Source organism: Sceloporus occidentalis, unplaced genomic scaffold, assembly GCF_023333645.1.
Source record: "Sceloporus occidentalis isolate IW3139 unplaced genomic scaffold, rSceOcc1.0.p SCAF_189, whole genome shotgun sequence".
NCBI classification, from domain to species: Eukaryota; Metazoa; Chordata; class Lepidosauria; order Squamata; family Phrynosomatidae; genus Sceloporus; species Sceloporus occidentalis.
Window position 1 is genome coordinate 1,621,506 of NW_028317169.1, and position 23,263 is coordinate 1,644,768.

General features: G+C 39.3%; 1 protein-coding gene across 1 annotated transcript; it reads right to left on the reverse strand.

The window, feature by feature from the left end:
* Positions 1 to 1,761: 1,761 nt before the first annotated feature.
* Positions 1,762 to 22,401, reverse strand: LOC149278446 (stereocilin-like; the record flags this gene model as incomplete). Its single annotated transcript, XM_089501991.1, has 19 exons — positions 1,762 to 1,962; positions 9,824 to 9,921; positions 10,439 to 10,587; positions 11,130 to 11,272; positions 11,608 to 11,763; positions 12,736 to 12,905; positions 13,156 to 13,330; positions 13,729 to 13,819; positions 14,587 to 14,786; positions 15,293 to 15,428; positions 15,514 to 15,605; positions 16,243 to 16,366; positions 16,659 to 16,717; positions 17,778 to 17,921; positions 18,754 to 18,921; positions 19,909 to 20,091; positions 20,386 to 20,518; positions 21,309 to 21,424; positions 22,215 to 22,401. Coding segments are annotated over 19 exons (2,725 nt in total), but the record flags the coding sequence as incomplete, so codon positions are not given.
* Between the last annotated feature and the right edge of the window lie 862 nt (positions 22,402 to 23,263).

Below are 23,263 nucleotides of genomic sequence, written 5' to 3' on the forward strand. Positions count from 1 at the left end.
TGCAAAGCCACTCGCCTAAAAAGCAAAGGATCAAGGCCCCTCATGCTGAATGCATACAGAACTACAGCAGATGACACATGCATCATATATATAAATATATCATACAGCAGGTCTAGCATGTTGTAAACATCTGTGAACACCATTGATCTATTACCACCAGTTCAATAAACTACACTGCTGATCAATGCTTAGGTGTGTTTTCTTCAATACTCAATTGGCCGCATGAGAGATATTTGTGTTTATTTTGCATCCTGCGCTTATTATTTTGATGATGAGAATTGCAATTGTAAAGGGGAAAAAACAGAATTACCTTTGGTGAAGTGCATTAACCCTTACTGAAGCTTAACTCGATCAGACATTTAAACTGGCTAATACAGTGAGAGCATTTAAACATGTACGGGATAGGGATAAAGATATCCTGAATCTACAACGTGATCAAGGACTCATTAACGTCTGAGTCTCTACGTCAGGAGAAATGGGCAGAATACATGGTTCTTATCTGCTGTCAAATTCTATGTTTCTATAACTTGGTAGAATGTGGGAAATCTGTGTTGCTTTGTAAAAAGAAAAAAAGAATTGAGTGTAGCAGCCCTGAAAATACCGGTAGCTAGGATTGCCTTAAACCCAACTACCTCTAAAATACTTAGTGTCTAAGATATCACTGTGAGAGCTAGGAACAAACTCTTCCTCAAATAATGATTTATTCAAGCAAACTTTTTTCTCAATTCATTTTATTTGCTTGACATGGGATGCAAATATGGGCACTGATGATACCACATAAAGCTGAAAAGCTACTTAAAAGTTTATATGAAGTTTTCATGAGAAGGTGGTAGATAAATGAGACAGCTTCCCATCAGAAGTGGTAGAGGCTAATACAATAAGGGAATTTAAACATGCATGGGGCAGGCGCATGGTTATCCTGAACCTGAGATGAGGCCAAGGACCGATAAGGGGCTGCGTCTTTATATCAGGAAAAATCTACAGACAAGATCGGCCAAATGGTTCTTATTTTCCATCAAATTCGACAAAATGTTGTGTTTCTAAGCTTAAAACTACAGATATTTTAAGCATTTTGCTTAACATCCTAGAGAATGCAAACTAATGTTTTCCTATGTGAAACAGCACCTTTATGTGATTTTTATGATACTGGACCCCCATTTTATGAAAATTATTGGGACTGCGATATAACTGACCTACAGGGGTTAAATTATAACATTTTGTATTTTGACCCTTTTGTTTCCATTTCTACTTGGATTAACAACTGTCTAGTCTACAGTTAAGTGTTACATTTCTAATCTCCTCACCTCTGTTGTGTATGTGCCATTGTTGAATCAGTCGTAGGTTAAGTGGGATGTCTTGTAAAGTAATACCTATGTTGGCTATCCTGAAAATTGTAGTATTCCTCAGCATAAACAGCATTCATACCATAATTGCAATAGATTTTATTAAAAATTCACATTAAACCCATAAGAATTGTTTTACAAAAACATTTCTGAAAACACCAGCTGCCCACGCCTGCCATGCTGAGTCCACATCAGAAACCAGAGCACTGCCATGAGGTAGGGAGCAGAATGCCAGGTAACTCTTGATCCCGTGCTATTCTCACCTGAAAGTCAAGCAAAACAGGTCTCTATGTTCAAAAATGTAAATATATGTTTAAACATTTAAACATAGTGTATACATAGCATTTGTTAAATTTTATTCTCGTGTAAAGATTCACTTTCCTGGTTGTTGCAAGTGAAAGTAATGGGGGTAATTGGGTTATTTGTATGATATTGGGCTACGGCAGCATGGTCCTGGCCTGAAAGCTTTACCTCTAGGGTCCTGATGAACCTCCCCTTCATACTGTGCACTAGAGATGGCCTGGCGTTGTTGGTAGCTGAGAAGTTCATACTGTTCCGGGGTCACTGCTGTGGCCTGATCACTGGTGAAGAAGGAAAGCTGAGCCGGGCTGAACACAACCTGAAGAAAAAAATATCCTGTCATGGGGAGCGATGCATTTTACTGAACGTTACTTACAGATCAGGTTCTATTTACTTAAGCAGATAAAAACAGAGAGAGAGAGATGTACATGGTATTACTCGGAAATTCTAGAACTTCTTCTTCAAAGATAAGCTGGCATGCCACTTTCCTAAAGACACTAATGCTGAATTCATGAGGAGTTCTTTGATTTAGACCTAACAATCAACATTATGCTAGGTTTCAGTACCAAGTTCAGAAGCTGTATTTAATTTTTGTCCTTTTTTGTCAAACAGTATAATGTGTCTACAGATGAAATAACATTTTTTCCTTATTTGATACGTCTACAGAAATTCCCACTTCACTCGCTCACCTGTCCGTCCCTCAATTCCTTCCTATAGCTCCCTCACTGACGCCTCCCGAGCACATGCATTTCCAAGAATGACGCGGATTAGATTCATTGAGAGGAATAATGACTCGAATTATAAAAACAGATGCTTTCCAGTAACATTAGTACTTTTTTAATGTCCTAAAGCACTTTAAAAACAATAGGATAACATAAACTTTCATCAAAAAACGTAATTATATAAAAGTTATGTTTAGAGATTTTTGGGCTTTGTCTTTTCGGTACATCTGGGTCCCTCGTACATCCTACTTTACTAGATACGAACATTTTAAAACACTACTCCTTCCATATCCAGATTTTGCCTATGCTCTACCCAATCCACACATCCGTACAATGAGTCAATCTTCAGGTCAACGACCCACGTATATTTTTTCAGTACAAGGAGCACGTGAACATGTCTCCACTGTGATTTATTTTCCATTTTCAGAAATCATAAAAAGACATGGGATATTGTGCACACCAAATCCTAAATTATCCCACCGCACTTTCATATAACTTTGTTTTTGTTCTATGGTTGCAAACATAAGTATGTAATATTGCATAAACAATAACATATATATATATATATATATATATATATATATATAAAAATTATTTCTATGTTTATGCGAGTACTCACCGAACCATGGTCTTCTGAAATTTTGGAACTTAATACCTATACCTCAATAACTCCCTACCTACTCCCCATTGCCTAGTTTTGCTGAGTCAGGAGAGGGGTTTTCTAGTGTGAGGCAAATGTTAGTTATCCATTAATAGGAAAAATGATATGACCGCAGTAGTAGTAGCTAACAGACCAGCATGTACCTGAGCAACATGAGAAATGCAAATGAAACCATACATTTAGCCTTCAAGGCATTCATAAGGTTAAGGTGAAACAGCAACAAGCTTCGTGTAGTTACAAAAGCACTTAAAAACAAAAGTTTCTGGCAATTGATCAACAGCAACTACAACTCTTGCCTGACCCATCTATGTGGATGTGTCAAAGTGTTCTACAGCTATAAAAGCAAGATAGGGCTGTCAACCTTAAAATCAAGGAACACCTCAATCCCAGACAAACAGCCTTATACAACGAGCATATCCCAAACACTTCTGTTCCCAACAAACTCAATGCACCAGTCCTTGACTACATTCAAACCCCCTTCCAAGAAGCATTAAAGAGTCCAGTCATTATGTAAGTGCTGTTGTGAACTGCATGGGGGCATTTTTATTTAGCACAAAGTGTAAAATAATGTTGCAAAAATGTGTTTGCAAGTAAAAGGTAGACACCAAATGTACCTCATGAAGGAAATGGCTGGCAGAGCATTGCGCATGTAAGAACTCTTGCTATGATTCAGCAGAAGGGTTTATGAAATCAAACCAGACACATTAAATGGTTTCTTTGAACCCTTTGAGTGCCAGAAATAAACACATTTTTCCCTCAGGGAAGCTAGGAATATTTGTGTAGATTTGCTAGGTTTAGGTGACAACCTCGCGAACAGTTTACAATGTATCTAGGGAAACATATACATTTGCTTTTCAAGAAACATTTAAGCTTGAACTTCCACAGTTTTGTAGGTGTGAAAATGTGTGTTGCCTTCTTACTAAATATTTCCACTTCCTCAAGTACCGTATTGGCCCGATTATAGGCCGGACCCTTAAAGTTTAGAGCTATTTTAAAGAAAAAATTATTCTTAAAGAAAAAATGCACATTAGTGGTATAGTAAAACAGTATTTTATCTAATGAACAGGAATTCATGTGTTTTAACATTTTTGGTGTCTATTATGCAGTTAGTCACCATACGTTATATACAAACAGAAATTTGGAAAAGAAATAGCCATTTTGAGGTCCCCCCCTTAATTCATAATGTACCTTACTTAGAGATATGCCCCTCTGCTCCCTAGATATACCACTCTGCCCCCCCAGATATGCCACTCTATTCCCCTGATATGCTTTATGCCCCCAGATATGCCCCTCTGCCCCCCCAGACTTACCAATGCATTCCCAGACTCCCTGGTGTCTAGCTCGCCACTTCCACTGTGGGTTTCTATGCCGGTCCTCCATCACAGAAGCCCAGGCAGAAGTCCAGCAGCAGCGGAGGTTGTCTGCACACCGGATGTGCTGCCAGCACTTCCGCCAGGGCTTCTATGGCGGAGAACCAGAAGGTCATGTCACACTGGCGCTCCGTTACCTGAATGCTAAACCTTCTGCTTTCCCGCAGCAGGGCTATATGAAGAAAAAAACCAAAAACACCTGCCTGGCACCAGGAACTGCATGTCCCGGGTGTCGGGCAATAAAAATTGTGAACTCCGATTATAGGCCGCACCCCTATGGGTGGGGGGGAGTGCGGCCTATAATCGGGCCAATACGATATACACACACACATACAATTTTACCAAGCTGATCAAAAGGGATTAATAATGCCTATTATTATTATTACCCATCTACAGAACACCATGATAAACTTAAATTCCAAAACACCCTGAGCTTCAAGAGCAGAAGGTTATTAGGGTAGATGTTACAGCTATTTAAATCTCAAGAAGGGACACCTGAAAGCTAAGAAATACAACGCTAAAGACATACAATGAATAATATCAGGCTCCAGTAATAATAAATAATAAAGCAGTAAAAGTGATATCTGGCATTCAAAAGACTGCATTGTGTCAAAGGATGATGGCTCAGGTAGGGATGCAAAAAGGGAGCAAATTGAAGGAAAGAGACTTTAGGCAATATGGATACTCTATCCCTCTTAAAAATAGCAAAGACAACTGCTTCATGGGCATTCAGCTTCACTTTTTTCCTTTCATATCTCAAACTCACCACACCACCTCAAATTGAATGGAAACCAGTACCCACTGTTTCAATTATCAGATCAGAATGTTTTATATGGTTTCTTAAAACCAATGAACCCAATTAATAATTTTGTTTTCTGGGGGGTTATTTTTGCTTTAATGTAGTCAGAGTTAGCCTCTTAGTGCCCAGAGGGAAGGGCAGTTCTTTAAGCCATGGTTCCCCAGAGGTTTCCTCTTGAAACAGGGGTTTTCCTCTGCTGTATAAGAATGACTCTTCATGAGTCCACATGTAACTCTTTTCTCTATCCCCCTGCCCCACCATACAATTTTGTTTCTATTATGTAATAAAGCTTTGATTGTGCCCATAATCATTGTTGTCTATGAGCTATTCTTTCAAAACCCTTGCTTAAAATATATTATTTTCATATGATACACTGATGTGTCAAGTTAACATTCTTTTTGCACTACCGATTGGATTTAAAGTAATTTTAGGGTAAATCAATATTTATTGAAGTTTCGTAACGAAGGGAGTGGGGTACAGAAAGAAAAAAAGGGGGGAGGGGAAGGGGAAAATGGCATGAGGATTCAATCGAGATACAAGAAAGAGCAACAATGCTCCCAGCAAGTGAATACAGCATGAGCTGAATAGCAAGAAGTGCATAACGTAGTTACACATATAATATAACACATCTAGCCAGGACGGTCACAAGAGCATTCAACAGACGAAAACCTAGCGTCCTTGTCCTCGAGAGAGAGGCAGTAAGTGAATAGAGCAGGTGCACAATAGCAAGGAGTACACCTTGGAGTTGGCGTAAAATAGAACTTATCAAACCAGTACGGTTACAAGAACATACCACAGGTGGAAACGCGGCGGCTGCGCCCCGAAGAGAGACGACAAGCGAGGACAACAGGAAGTGAGCATCAGGCAATACTGATCAACAATGTGACCCAACTGGCAAGCACAGCCGTGGGAGTAGGCAATGAGAGAGACGAAGATGACCCCAGCCACAGGAAAAAACGACAAGGGAGTCAAGAGGAACAGAGTGAGGTCAGGGGAAGAAGAACAAGAGATATCCCCAAGGGGGAAACAGGGGTACAGGTGCTGGGAAGAGGCAAAAGGAGACCAGGGGAAGAGGGAAAAAAGAAAGGAAAAAAAAAAAAAAAGGGGGGGGAGGGAGGGGGGAGAAAAAGGGACAATACAAACAAAGAATTACGCAAGCAGAGGATCCTGTACATACGACAGCCAATAAAACCACGTGGCCAAGTAGCGCTCATGCCCCCCGTCAGCAGAGAGACTCAACTCCTCCAGCATCCGTATTTGCTCAACTCGAAGAACCCAGTCTCTGAAGGTGGGGGGGGGGCGGGATCACCCCAATGCAGAGGGATCAAGGCCTTAGCCGCCACCAGGAGGTGGCGGATCACCGATTTCCGGAACCATCTAATTGAGTGAGACGTGAGGTGGAGCAGAAAGAATTCCGGGGTGAAGGGGAGGATCTCATCTGTAAAGTGATGGAACTGGGAATAGATAGTTTCCCAAAAAGGGGTGATAAGTGGGCAATGCCACCATATGTGAAGAAGAGATCCCGGAGTGGCGTCGCACCTCCAACACTGGTTGGGCACATCCGCACAGTACACGGAGATGACCGCAGGTGGGCGGTACCAGAGAGCCAGAAGTTTATAGGCCATCTCCTAGTGCTCCGCGAGCAGCGGTGAGTAAGAGTGCAAATCTTGTCCCATTGTTCTTTTGTGAGAGAGACCTGCAAATCGGATTCCCAACGCCCCATGAACGATGGGGGCGCAGGATTGAAAGCATCAAGGAGGAGACCATAGAGGCGGGAAACGCCATGGGCCGGAAGAGTAGGGGCCACACAGAGTTCCTCAAAAGCCGTAAGGGCACGTGACAAGTTGTGTTTCTGAGGCAAAGACCGATAGAAGTGGCGCAGCTGAGTAAAGTAATTTTAATTATACTGTGAACTATACTTTTTATTTATTTATTGTAAAACCAATTTTAACTAATACACATGTAAAGTAATGAATTTACAGTAATTAAATTGTTATTTACTACTTATTATGTCCTGTATACCCATTGTACAGCTCTATGGAATTTAATGGTGCTATATAAAACAATCAATAAAAATAATATTTAATTAAAAGTTTTCAATAACAAAAGGCAAGGGAATATCTTAGTTGCCTACTTTCTGTGTGACAATGATCACAATGGGTATAGTCAAAGCACTTGTACTGTTGGCTCCCCACAGCAGAGCCATGATACAATACAGGAAGTTTGTGACTGTGCTTAATATAAAAAGCTAACTAAATGTCCAAATATAACCAATTACCTGTTATGTGAGACAGTATAAACCAGAATCACGCTAGCAATCATTATGTATCTTATTTTATGCTTATATTTCTGTGCTGCTAAACACAGACACACAAAGACATAATGCATATACATACCTTCCAACATCCCAGCTTTTGCAGGACAGTCCTGATTTCCAAGCACTGTCCTGCTATACTGGGTAGTTCCCCCATTGTCCCACTTTGCAAACAATCAGGAGCATGGGACCCTGAGTGGGCAATGGCCCATTTATCCAGCTGCTCCCTCAGTGTCCGCCATCTTCATTGCATATCCCGGCACACTGTTTCTCTTAAAGAAACAGTCTTCAATGGTATAAATGTGCCCGTTGGAGATCAACATACCTGGGAACTCTCCGGGTTTCATTCATAACATAATCAAGGTCCTCAGGGATAAAAAAGCAAAAAAGTATTCATAGCCAATATATCTATAAGCTCTGAGGAATTATGTAAAAGTTTTATTACGTTTTCTGAATTTGTTTTGCGAGGGCACTTCTTTTTCCTTTATTGACTGGTGGGTACTCTGTGTCTGTGAAGGAGCAACTGCCAGAGTGAAGGAGAGAAGACCAAACCACTCTGACCGCAGAGAGGTGTCTATAGTTAGCACTCCGCTCACTGCCAGATGTTTTTCTGCTATATATATGTCTAGTTAACCTACTGTAAACAGCCTACTGTTTCTCCATCCCTGTGGCTGTTTGAATGGGCCTCTCTTAATATCAAGGTGGGTGCCTCCTCTTGCCCCCCCTTCCAGATGTAATAAAAGCCTACTTAGGACACATTGCTGGGTACAATACTGTCCATACAAATATGCCACATATAGGAAAAAGAGTGGGAGTTGGTTTTCAAATAAATAATCAGGCAGCATCATCAGCAGGATATAAACAGTGCAATGCGTTTTCCATGAATAAGGAACAGAAAACTAAGAGGGTATTTGAAACAAGATTCAGATGGAAAGTTTCAAGCCAGCTTGGGACTACATTTTACAAATAGTCCCCTAAGTTTGCAGCCTATGTGTTTTCCCTAACCTCTGTTTCCCTGCAATGAACCAGTGCATCATGTATAGAAACTCTATGCCTTGCTATAGGGGAGTTAAGGGGCTTTGCCTATTTAATAAAAGTTACACTCCAGCTAGGACTAGGTCTGGTGGGGGCAGCAGCCCTCTCATATCTTATTGCAAAGTGAGCCTTGGTAGTTGGGGGCACTGTCTGGATTCACGGACATCCATGAATTCATTACTCTAATTTACAGATTTTTTTTTTGTTGATGTTTAATATGAATTGCACAAGGAGGTTTACTTGTCCTATATATTCCTAAAGGATCAGGGACTGACATAACTGTGCAGGTTCTTCTTCCTACTCCCTTTCTTTTCAGCACTAATGTAACCACAGAGAAATAAATGGCCCGTGATCAACCAATTTGGAAACAATGCTTACAACATCTAGTAGTCATTACTTCTGCCCTATTTAAATGTCACAGCAAGTAACATAAAATGTTCTGTTTTAAAAAGATGCTTCAGTAAAGCAATTATTTCCCATTAAGCTACAACACAAGCTATACCTGGCACTACTTTCTCATGGTTATCAGACACTTGATTTTACTGTTTAGTGTGCAGAGCTTATCTGATCAATTTCTTGAAAGCTAATTTGTAATGCATTTATAGGCAATGTACCAACTGAAAATGAAAACTAGAGTTAAAATTATTTATGGTTTTTACTTTTTTAAACATCTCTGTGTTGTTGCCTTTGATATAATTATGTCGCTCCAGAAATTTTAGGTCTGTCTAATGCAGCCACATGCCTGATCAAATGCATTTAACCCTCCATCTCATCACTTGGCATACCAACTCACTAAACCTTTCCCCTCCAGCCTCTAATATCAACCCAATGGAACAAGAATAGTTTTCTCCTGTGTCCACAGAAATTCATTTCCCATTTTCCATTGTTCCCATAGATAATGTTCTCCATTTATCCCCTTGCTACCTATAAATGGCACACACCATTTACCACCCCTGTCAATAACTGAATTTACTGTGGCATACAATGACTTAATCTTCTAAATTGAACAGATTGAGCTGGACCATCTCGCAATGGTGTATGATGCTAAACAAGCAGTGTCACAGTAGGTAAAGGGAGATCTTAAGATTCACTCTTCAGATTTTGGTTAAAAGTGAGCCATTTATTGCAGGTGAGTGTCAGTGGCCAGACAACTGTGTACAAGCAGGCAGTACAACTTTACCAAAATTGAGGGGGGAAACTGTCTTAGATATTCGACAACAATGCTCTGATTGATGTGTTAAACAACATACTTTCACACAATACCTGTGCATTTACTTACGGAAAACTTTGATGCAGGAATAATGGCAATGGCATCAGGAGTCAATCCTTGAATCTGGTCCTTTATCAAAGAGGAGAGGACAATGTCTGGAAGGCCAGCTGATAAATATAATAATAATAAAGTTTAGTTTCATAAAATAAAGTTTCCTGAACGCATTTTCTGCTTACAGGTCAAACATGATTGAACTACACCAAGGTATAATCCCTTATATTTTCCATCGCTCGTTAGACATATGTCTCCAACAAATACATAGCCTGAATATTTATGTAAACTTGCAATTAGTCACCCCAACATTTTTGCATCCTTTAAAACCTCAGTCATATGCCTAGTCTGCATACAAGAAATGGAGATGAGCATGTAGCCATCTGGTGTGCACCATAATTTCTACCAACAATTCTGTAACTGTTTTTCTTGATATAAGTGCTACAACAGTAGTCAACCATTTTCTAGTAAACCTTTCCAGGTGGTGTTGCCAAGGGGGTAGCTCAAAGTTACTTATACTAACTAAATGAATGTATTGCCTAAACTACTCTGGCAACAATGCCCTAAGTATGTCTATTAATCTATAGTGCTGAAGAAGAATGCTTTTTAAACTAACATACGTAACCTTATTACCTGCGAGTGTTCCAACCTCTGTGAAAATCTCAGGACCCCATCTACTGACTGCTCCAAATGCCGAACTGGATGTCAGGAGGTCAGCCAGTGTTTCCAACTGAGCCTCTGAGCATTTCAATTTCAAGGATCCCACAAACACTGCTGCCTGGCTGCAAAGTAAAACAGTAAGAGATTACTAAGCATTAAATCCATGCTTTTCAGAGAGTATGTGGTTAAATCATTCATGCATGCTGTCATTTCCAGACCTCAGTTTCCAGTTGAAATATCTTTTTTCCTGAAATCATGTAATTACCTTAAACCTTCCCTGCATCTAAGACGCTCTAAGACTAAAGCCCAACATATTCTCAAATGCAATTCAAATCTCAAGTGGACTTGAGAAAAAGGGACCATCCTTGCCCTCCCACAAAGTGAAGTGGAAGCATTTAGGAGTACCATCATTATTTAGTTTATATATAATCCAGTGGGCGCAGCACTCGGTCTGACCTAAACCAGCTGACTGCACCGTTGCACTTACCCTTCTCTGTCATTGAGGTCCACCTGAGTGTCTATGCCTCATCCATGCAAACCTCTGTCTCTTGCATCATGTGGCATCATATGCATACTTTGTGCTTTGTTTAGCAGAGTGAGAAGGCACAGGCACGTACTCCCTGCAGCCTACCACTCCTCACATGATGACTGTATACAAACTAACCTGATTTCCTGCTTGTTGATCATCCTGAGCTCCTCCACTCCTAGACCACAGAGAAGGTGTCCAAGAGCTGCCATTTCAGTCAGATCCAGCTCAGGTGTCACTTTCTTATTTTGCCTGAGAATGTTTGTCACCAGTGTCCTCATCTGGGGAAAGAAGTAGAACAGTAAGGTCAGAGTTAACCTTATTAACCCCATACTGTGCCATCTAGAATGATGCACTAAAATCAGTTGAAGGAAATGCTAATAAGGGTTCCGAGAAAATGTTAATGTATTAAATTATGACTAAGTCTTTTTTCTTTTTTTAGTTTGAATGAATGCATATGAAAGTACTTACAAATTGTCATATATAGTGTCCCTTTCAATAGATGAACCAAGTTAATAAAATAAATTCCTTTTTATATAATTCTAATTTGCAAAGGTAATTAGACGTAATGAATAATGGTATAGTTGCCACCCAGTAAACATTTTCAAGAACAGACCTGTTTTCCATTCCAGCTGTCCATTCTGCCCAGAAAGGACACTACTCCCCAGTCTGGTATCTGCATGTCATTCAGGTCCTTGTCACTCATGTAACTGGTGAGGAAGCCCATCTGCAGGATCTGCACCGGACTCATGGACTTAACTGGACCGAACAGCTGTGTAATGGGCAAAATCAAAATATCACAAAGCATCGTATCATTTTAAAGAGCCCATGAAGCTATACAACAATTTCTGTTTCATACAATCAAAATCTGTTTGCAATATGTAATAAACACATGTTCTACCTATTTTCCCTGTTTCTGCTGAAACATTAGGAAACATGTAGGTAGAATCTGGCAACTTCTGCCTGCCAACGTCATGACATGCGTGTTTTCACTTATTGCACGTTTGGATGTTATGAAGCACACACAACATAAGTTGCGGTGGGGAAAAGGTGATGGAGAACCCTGCCACATAAACGCTGGAACTGCAGGTGAGTATGGAGTGCTGTCAGCCAGCTGATCAGACCTGACCACAGCATAACTAAAATTAACTATTTAAAGATAAGCCCCACAGACAATTACTATGTACTGAGAAACATTACTAGTATTGGATTAGAAATGTGTTTTCAAAAGTATCACGCTCTTTATAATACAGTTTTAGTATTTGCATAATATAATATTTTCAGGCAGCTGTATACTAGCCATCTGTATGTATTCTACATACCCATTATTCCTTATCATACTGTTTGGTCTCTCAATCACCCAGCCTGGCACTCTGACTAACAAAAGTCATGGAGAAAAGGATTTCTTCGGACAAGTAGGACTTCATTAGCGTTACCATAAACAGTCAGCTCAGTGTGGTGTTTGAGCAGCGAAAGTCTCCCAAAACATCACATGACAACGTACAGTGACAGCCTTCAGATCTGTCACTGTAACTTGATTCAAACAAAACAAAACCACATTACTGTATGTGGCACTGTATTTAATGCTTAAAGAATAATACCTTTCCCACAATGGTGTAAAATAAACTGTGTAGTGTTATCGAATCTCTTCATATGCTCTATTTTTTAATATGGCTATGGACATGCACATGAAAGGCGGATGCCATACTTTTGGTTGGTAATTTTTTTATTTCAATCAGTTTACCTGCTTTGTCTTTGTAAGCACAGCTTTTGCCTGATCTGTTGTAAGATCAGTATCTTCACTTATTAAAACCAGACAGTCTTCAAAGTCCGACATAGACATTGCACCAATCTGAGAAGAACTCCACGCAGAGGGTGATGCTATCCTCATGTCTTCGCAGCTCGGAATGGGCTCTGTGGAAATAGCACCATTCTGGGACATATTGGGTGTGACAATACGCACTGACAACATCTTATGCAGACGTCATTCTGTGCGTTATTAAAAGTATGTTTACATTTTCACACAGCATCAACTGTTAGTGGCTTGTCACAGAATCTCACAGGCTGTTGGATCAGGTGTTGGGGTTTTAAAGGTTAATCAGTGGTTAGTCTCCAACATGGGACAGAACGATGTAAATGTGTGTGGTTATTACACAGGTCTTACCACGAATGCCTCTAAAACTGCTCTTTGTCATCGCAGAGGTCAGTATCATTCTGTTTTCCCTCATTTTTTCTTGAAGGCCCATGTTTTCCTTTATACAGAGTTTGCCGATTTCATGACTCTCCCACATCCTCTGATTCTCCAGCAGCCATTCAAGAGTATCTCGACCCAACACATTCTAGAGACATATGCAGGTGCATTAAAGTGAACTTTAATAAGAAACTCGGCAAGAATGGCACTGTGAAAATTCTTAATAATTGCAGTGAATAAATACAGAGCAATTTAGCCAAGTCAAAAAAGTTGCAAAACACGTAAACATCTTGTACAATTAGTGTACGTGTACCAACTGACCTAAAGGCACAGTAACACTCTCTACACGAAAGGCAAAACATGGAGTGACCATTGGAGAAAATCATAACAAAAACCAATTAAATGATTTTATGCATTATTATTACCTACAGCTTGCACCAACAGTGGCCATGAGACTAGACGCTACGCATTTTAGATAATCTCATGCTCCTGTTTTATGCAAATATTTCCCTTCAAAACACAATTACATATATAATTTCTTCTTACTTTGGGCAGAGAATGAACGTGTTCAGATGCCAAGGAGAACAGCAGCCTTCCCACATGTTCTATATCTTTCTGAGTCCAGTGCATGGGGTGCCTATGTAGAAAGTACATACAAGATTGTGAGAGACGACTAGTATTTACATGTCAGTAGGATTTATTCATTGAAGTGGTGCAGGAAAATTCCAGTTAAGAAGGGACAATTAACAAGAAAGGCCTGCATATTGTATAGTTAGTATGAGGTGACTTCTTTAAAGTCACTTACCAACTAAACAATTCATCATGCGGTACCAACTTGGCCCTTCATACAAGTGATCTGATTAAAGGTTCCAGAATGGCATTCAGATTCATGAATTATTGAGGCTTGTGTCATTGACCCAACTGAAAAATACTGTGTCAAGAAAAAATGCACTGTAAAATCACAATCTAAGTCATTAACTGCTGAAATGCACCTACATGTTTAGTATGGGTATTTCATAATCACAGGACAGCATGCATTGTTTCCACACCCCAACAACTCAAAAGAGCACAAGTCGTTGCCACAGCAGGAGCTCATTACACATTGTGTGTGGCAAGTAGCGTGGGTTCTTTTATGAGTATTTTAAATAAGTATATTGTTTTGCTTTTGCAGCAATAATATGTATCAACCAATATTATTTAAAGATTGAGTTACATTTATGTGTCTAATATTTGGATGCAAGTTAAAAGTATAAGATTATATAAGAAGCATCCATATGGAGGTTTAAATTGTTGCTGTATACAATGTGTCTGCCATACTTTAGCACACATTAGACAGGTAATTAAGCAATGCATACATTCAGTAATGTACATATAAAGAGTAACAAGAATATTTAAATTAATTACCCCAGTATATCATTTTGTGTTAAGATCTTCCCAAGTTTCCTTGTAAATTCCTCAGGAAGGCAGTATGTTTTTAACTCATCCAAGTGTAACAGCAAATGTCTCCTATTGATGCGGGACATGTTTTCTGATCCAATATACCCAAGCAAAGGTCCCAAAAGATCCATATCATCCACTGTTATCTCTCGGTTTCCAGGAATTTGCTAGCAACAAAAAATACTCACATTACTCATTTCTGAAACTTAAATCTAATCAGGTATAGTGTGTAAACTGAGCTGTTTCAGCGGTGATACATCCCAAAACATCATAGGAAATCAAATTATGTGTATAAAGCAAAAGCATTTAGAAAACATTGTTAAAATAAATAAAACAATAAAAAAGGGACCTTTAAGAGTTGTTTTTTTGGTATTGTATTACTATGTTGACCCAAGAGACACATGTATTAATTTCTTATCATTAAAATGCCTTTGACATGCCTACTATGGACAGATGTCTGCCAAACTACACAATATATATGTGATGTGTTAAGGTAGGATAATCACAAGTGCGAACATAACACACTAATATATAACAATACATTGGAAAGAAACACTGCTACATTGTAAAATATTTCTGTATAATGGTTAATTCCAGAAAATAAAAAGTTTATATATTCGATAACTCGGCACAATTAATAATTACTAGAACTCTCTGATTGATCTTCACTTACCAAGACATGAAAAGCTCTTTCCACCAATGCCGCTTTCTTGTGAGGCTGGAGCTCTAAGAAACTCTTAGGTTGCTTATGGACATGTTCCAAGAACTGCTTCACAGAGTCATTGGAAAGTCTGTAAATTAACTTCACTCTAAACAGACAACAAACGCATGTGAAGTACTGAGTAATCATTAAATTTGAAAGTAGTTGCACACATATTACTGGGAAGCACATACGGCAAGTCAATGAAGAATTCAGGTCCCATCCAAGCTGACTCTTCCCATGATAACCCAGGCCGCCTCTGGATTTCCTCTAGTATGCACTTCCTCTATGAAGAACAAGTATGTTAAAATATAAGATCCAGAAGTGGAGAAGCACAAGAAATGACAGAATTACAGTAGCTGGAAGGATCAATGCAGTTTGTGTTAATTAAGACATTAGTTGGAGGAGAAGTCATCCCAGGGTCTGGTGCAAGCACAGTGACTGAGTAGTTGTATAATTACATTGACATACCCAAGATTTTTAGAGAAGTGTAGTCAGACAAACCGAGGATGTAAACGGCAGTAGAAGTATAACAAAGTCTGAAGCAAGTAATCAGATTCCAGGTAGTATATCCTTGAGCAAGTAAAGTGCAGAGAGAAGGGGATGGAGAATGGAGGTGGTCATGGATCAAGCAGGCATGGGAACTGGATCTGGAATTGAATTGGGAAGGGGTATTGCAAGAGTAGAACACACTTAGAATCAAGACACTGAAACATATTAATATTTAAGACAAAAAGAGAGTATTGTGTCGTCGTGGCCCAATGTTAAAAAAGATTGCTTGACCAAAGGTTCCCCACTCAGTCTTCAGTGCACACCAAGCATACGTTTTATGGCTAACCTTACCGGAACCTGGACCACTGCTTTGCCTTGAGAACTGTTAAAAACATTCAAACATTGAGGCAATAAAAAGATACATTTCTTACAAGACTTTTACGCAGACCGCTGGGTATTCCATGTAGATATTTCACCACATCTCTGATTTCAGAAAGCGTCTTTAACTGCTGTAGGGAATCACACTCAATCCCATTAGCAAGGCTGCCAAGGGCACTGTCAAAGAGGACAAAGAGCATAAGGATTAGAATGAATGGTTTATCCAGTTAGTACATAGCTTTGCCCTTTACCACTCTAGATAAATCAGACACAGGGGTTGATTTTAATTTATTTTTAAATCTCTCTGAATTAGAAATCAGAATAAGGCCAGTTCTTTGATTTAGAGTGTTGTCCCAAATTATTATTAGTTCTCAGAAATGTCCCCTGAACCTCTTTCTAAGACAAAAGGTAACCACAAGGGAAACATTGTCTACATACTTTTTGCCCTACATATCACAGATTGTCTTACAGAATAGTGTTCTTGGTCAGGTTAGCACCAGCTTGAATCTTCTTCCAAAGGAACTGGGTCTGTAGAAATAGATGATACTAGTTTTGCATGTTGAGCCTGCATTGTACCACTTGTATTCATGGGTTGAATGCAAAGCAATGAAGCCTGTATGTTGGCATGGCAACTCTGATTCATATATACTTTATGGGTTTCAAATTAGGTATTTAAAAAAAACTGCTTCTCGGTTTTTAAAAGCATAAAAACAATAGTCGTGATTCCTAATCAAGCCCTCATGTCACACGGGGCATCATTAAGTTATTGCCACATTCTTCTCCAATAGGGTGAACATAAACCACTTATATAGCGTAAATGTTTAATTTTTACAGATTAGACAGCAAAACATTAAAAGTTAGAGCATCCATATTATCTACTGCACACCTCTCATATCCTGAAGTGAGCTTCACTTTTATAAATGATCTCTGTACATAGTAAATGTGATACATCAACTGTATCCCTGAACCTTCTAATTGGCCAATCCATCATCTGATCCTCTGCTTTAATCCACAATGTATGTGGCTACAAGATTCATCTTCCTCTTTTTTAATGATGTCCTGCTTTGCAGTGTTTTATAGGTTAGCTCCTTCCTTGAATATTTTACCTGGTGTGTTCAGAGAAACTAAATATAATTAGTGTGGGAGTGCTTTCAGACGTATAGCTTTTTTAATAGTAAATTACCTATTTACGGACTATATCATTAACTCCAACTATTAACCCCCTGTTATTCTAGTATGTCTCAAAGGTTTTGGAAGCCTATGAGATGGCCTGTAATTTCCTTGAAAACCCGTTTCCAAATTTATATTTCAACTAAACAACGTACCAGAGAGCCCATCCTTACAGCTTTACAAACATTTTATAATATGAAGGGCATATTGGCAATGTATGATCATTTAATGCTTGCTTTGTCTTACATGTTACCAAAGGCCATAAGCAGTAGCTTATGTTACGTCATATAAATATAACATTGCGGACGGTCAATTTATGGGAATTTGCATACAAGGATTGATACGATGATTGACTATTTAGTGGGGCAGTCATGTTGGTAGAATATGCTGCTGAACATTTAAGAGAAGAACATTGTACCTGCTGAGGCATCCATGTCAGCTCTCCATACAGACTCATGTTCCGTAGCAGGATCTGGGTGTCCAGGTACAGAAGCTTCAGAGGAGCAAATGAAAGGAGACAAGCCAGCTGCATTGGCCACACTTCTCGTTCATGGATATAGCTCTAGGTACAAGGACATACACACAGACTTAGTTCCTTGTGTTATAATTCTTGCAAAAAAGACACAATTATTGTCTTTCACAGTGATAAAATGTATAGGTACACAGTTATATACATTGTTATAGAGGGTTACCATACAAATGCAAAAACCACTATCTTTATGTACGGTGCCTGAGCTACTGTTTAAGAAGCAGGTGCAAAGAACCATTGCTAAATTCCCGTACAAAGCCCCAATAGTTTTTTCCATAAAATAATAGCTATTAATGACCTATAGACCCACAACCTTTGTCTCAGAAAGCCACCAGAAATATCAGACCTTTGTTCCCAGCAGTTATCTGTGTTCAGACTATAATAGCTTTGTACAAACTCCATGTGACCGCAGGGACAGCGGGATAAATCCCTTAGTCCCTTTGGTCTAGCCGCTTCGAAGCAAAGATAGTGTAACCCGCAATATGACACAACTACTATTCCATACCCCTATAATATAGCGGTGACTATAATCTGAGTGGAGTGGGCTGTGGGGCTCCAACTGCTAAATGGAACGCTTTATCAGGATAGTTGGCTGTAGTCCGACAGATAAAAGTACTTCAGCCATTGCTAGATAGAAATTCCCAACAGTTTCCATGAGAAACACAGATGGAGGGATGCAGGTTGCCAAATCTTGCTAGGTTATATATTGTAATTGTTGCAATCATAAATAAAATAAATAAATAAGCGCTGCGTAAATTGTTGGCGCTATATAAATAAAAGATAATAATAATAATAAAATAAACAAAGATGGAATGTTAATCTCCCACAATGTCTTTGTAACCATGGCGGTGAATAAACAGCGTACCCGCAGAGCCTGCATAATGGCTGCCTTCTGTGAGGCCGACAATAAGGAGAGTGAGGGCTTCAAGCACTGGCAAGCTCTGGCTAGAAGCGATGGAGAAAGAGACCGCAGAACCTCTGGCCTGAGAACAGGAATCAGGGAATGGACGTTGCAAATCACAAGCTCAGCAACCTAGGCAAAAACACAGGCAAGTCTATCAAATATTCTTAACAATTGTATAGGGTTAAGGAAGACTATATTAGAGAGTTATATAAATCAACAAATAATAATAATTGCTCTTCCTATCTATGCCATAATGGTAAAAATCCCGTCTCTATACTGGAGCTTTACTTCTCTAGCTCCTTATAGGAGGCAGGAGAAGGCAGGGCTGGCCACATGCAGGAAGGCGCAGGGAATGTGTGGAACCCAGTCATGGAGTGGGCACGGTCAAGCACAATGGCCCAAATCCCCATCCAAAGGTTAAACACACTGACCCCGAGGCCAGGGAATCAGGTCTTATTTCCAGAGCCTCTAGGTAAAATCAGGAGAGATCCTGGTTATAGCCATCTCATAGAGCATCTTGTACTGTGTGAAGAACATATTAGGAGTGCCACACACTCCAAAGGCACCTCACCACCCCTACCACCCAAGTTAAACAGAGCACATGGTTTATACAAGTCGTTGTAAGATTACAAGATCACTAAGATCACCTTCACAATATTGAGCTCATTATACCTATATAACCAGTATCATTGTTGTCCAATATTGCATTGGGACAATATTGAGTACTTTTAATACTTAGATTTTAAGCTTATAAACATTAAATGTGAAATACAAAGACAATGGTTTACTTGAGTAATGTATAGAAGACTATTTCTATGTGAAACATTGGATGTATATGGCTCACAGATGTTGCAATACATAGTGATACATCTGGCAAGGAATCAAGCTATAGCTAGAAAATACTTACATTGGATTTTGGGGTCATGTATTCCAGCGCTGATAATGCCTAAAAGCAATCCAAACATTTTAGTACTAGTAAAATATTATGACCAAAATACAGTGCATGTAATTTATGCATTGGAGAATATCACAAGTGCATCAAAAAACTAACGCTACAATAATCTGGCCTCAGTGGAAACAAACTAATCCCATGATGAGCAGGCAGGATACATTTACCTGGGCATGCGATAGATCGTTGGCTTGCACAGTTTGGAGTAGAACAGGTAACTGAGCCCCTTCAAGCCTTTGAAAAAAAGTGACCCCCATCTCAGGAAACAGGCTTTTCCAGGTCATAAGCTCGCCAAGCTCAAGACCTCGTACATTTACCTTTTTCAACTCACGAGACATGAAATAAGCCAGCTGTAAATAAAGCAGATGTAATTTGTCTTAGATGATCGCTGATTCCTGCGTCTACCCTGCTAGACAGGTAAATAGAAGGGGGAAGGTGTAACAAGGAAAGTAAAAAGGGCAGGATGAGGCAGCACACTAGTGAAGACTACGTATGATAGACGTGTTTCAGCCTTCTGGAGCAAGAATGATATAATATAATATAAGGCAGGTAAGAGAGAACACACAGGACAATGATGGAGATAAAGGGAAGAAGAGAGAAAAAAAACATTTATAACAATGAGCCCAGACATAAGAATCGCTTACACGCCCGCGAGGTGATATGGTCCTGTTTGTTAGGCACTCAAGCAGACTCTTCTCTAAGATTCTGAGGGAGTAGTGCAGTGGGAAATAACTCTGAAGATCCTCATATGTCAAGTAACAAATGAAATTACTGAGCCTTCAACAGAAACAGTAAGAATTATAAAGATCATGAAAGAAACAGGTTTGTTCAAACAAGAACAGTGCCTGCCATGCATAACAGGTCACAGGCGTGGAGTGGTAACATCAAGCCTTGAGGACAGGCATAGCCAAATGTCGATTTGTGGAACTGCATACAGTTCTCTAAAATTCTCTTTTTCCAGCTGCTATCCTGTTCCCTGTAAATTCATCCATGCACTAACATCCCATTAAACCTAGTGCTCTGTTACTCACTTTTACCTTCCCGTGTATCATACAGCCTCCCTGTGAGAACTTTCATGTGATAAAAGCCTAACACGGTGTTCTGTGCGGTAATGTCTGCCGTCTGAACCTACCAGTTTGTTTCACTTCTGTGCTATAGAACCACTAAAACACTATGGGGTGATATGCAAGGAGCAACTCCGGCTTGAAATGTTGTGTTATCACCAATGAAATAAACAAAATGATTTGTTAAGTATCCATTGTGACAACCCAAGAGAATTGCTCTTAACAAACCACTGATGGGCATCTTCACATGGCATTTTTTTGGCAAAACAGAAGCTACGAGATTACATCAAAATGTGAAAATGTAAGCTTTGAAATCTTTAACAGTGTTTGCAGCAAAATTGGGCCCAACATTTTTCTATGATTATAATTTCTGTGATGTTCTCCCCCCCCCCCATTAAAGCAAATAAATGCAAAAAGTATATGAAAGTATATGTTTTATTTCAAGTTTTGCAGAAAGATAATGGAACAGAATTCCTGCTCATTGTCGCTATAGAAAGGAATACCTTTGAATCTGATCCGCTGTGCCATCTCTGCTTCTGTTTACAAGGCTTTGTGCCACATAGCGGCCCTGAACCATTTCAAGCTTTACGTCTTTCCAGCCATCTGCCAGGAATTTAATCTGATAAGCACAAAACAAGTGATTAGCATGGCTGTCAGTACCTCAATCACATCTCTTTCATTTTACATTTGTACTTGAATGCTTCCCAAAGCCAATGATCTTATTTATAATTCATCACACGATTGTGGTTTCTGTCCTGATTTTGTATCATAGTAGATACCATTTTGTCTAATTTTAGTCAGATTATGGTTTTCTTTATTTTACGATAAAGTTCCAGATCAGTTGGCAAACAGAGGTAGTTACAGCTTTATATCCTAGCTGCTGTGAACTATAACTCAAACGATGACTTTTTGGTCATATGTGGATTAAGGTACTGACCGAAGACCCCTGTGCTGGTCATTTTTTTGCGAGTCAAAAGAGTGACCAATGCCATATCTCTAAAACATAGCAAAATAGCCCATAAACTAGAGTAGGTAACCGCCCAGAGGAGACAAGTGGATATGGCTTAATTGTAGCTCAACTTAATTTCTACCAAGCTCAGGGCACATTGCACAACATAATATAGAGTTTATTCTTAGGGGGGCTAGGTGCACCAGCAATTTTTGTGCCTAAAAGTGTCTGGGATGGAAATAGATCCCTGAGGACACACAGACATTAGCATAAGCACTTATCAAGCACTTATCATAGGCTATCTGAAGGTTTATAAGAAGTGATTTATTCTCGTTTGGATTTTTTACACTGTACATGGTTATCAGTCACGTAAACATAGTTTATTGACATTGGCATAATATGCAAAAATGCTTTAGATTGTAAAAGAACAAAATTAAGGAAATAAAATGGAAATTCTAACCTGGTCAGGGGTTAACTGTACAAAGTGGCAGAAAGGCATGGATGGCAATAGAGGTTGGATGGACATTAAGAAGTACGGTGGCCATGATGGGATATCACCGAATGGGTTATCTTGCAGAAGGCGTTTTGCTAGTGCCCGTTTCTGTGTGAGCTTCATATCTGGGCTGTGGATTCGGATTGCATCTAATCTAGAACAAAGTATGATTTTTCAATGATACCAACCCATGCATTCTACTAACCAAACACTGTGTCACAAACAATACATTTTAGTATACAGGGAAGATAAGGGCTCATCCTCTCTACACCCATAACATGTGTTCTTTAGGTATTTAATGACTATTATAAAATACAGATCTATTATAGTATATGTGTAAATTTGTATATCGCTTGGTTTTATAATTTCAGAACCTGGGTGAATTATTAAATTAGATATCTCTATCCTACTAGAATTAGTCTTTTTTTGCTGCTTCATTAACCTTTGGCAGCATATCATAAGTGGTCTTCTAGCTAATAGATTTAATTGAACATTATTCTGTGGGTCTAATATACCATGGGTTATCAGTGGAGTGTACCAGTGTTACTAAGCACAGGTTTATCTGTACAATTCAAATCAGGATGAAAGTGTCCTTTTCAGTAAGTTAAGGCATAGTGCAATGCACTTGCCACCAGTTTTAATGGAAGTTTTACTATGTTTTAAGGAAACTTAGGGGCCAATGCCCATCTCACAAACGTTATAGATGCAATGCATGTAACACCCACAGCTCTGCAGATGGCTACCATATTACTAGAAATTGTGGTGTAATTGATGCTGGGATAAACCTTGAAGGACAGGATTCTAACAATGGAATGGAAAGTTATTGGTCTTTAAAGTGTTATACATTTTTACTCATTATAACTTCTCTCAGTGGTATTTTCCATACATGGTGTCAACATAAACCTGTCCACCACAGAGATACATATACTTTTAATTCAGGCCTGTCTATGTGACATTATAAATGTTATATATGCATAGCCCATGTGACCACAACCTATGCTTTGTCATAACGCCCC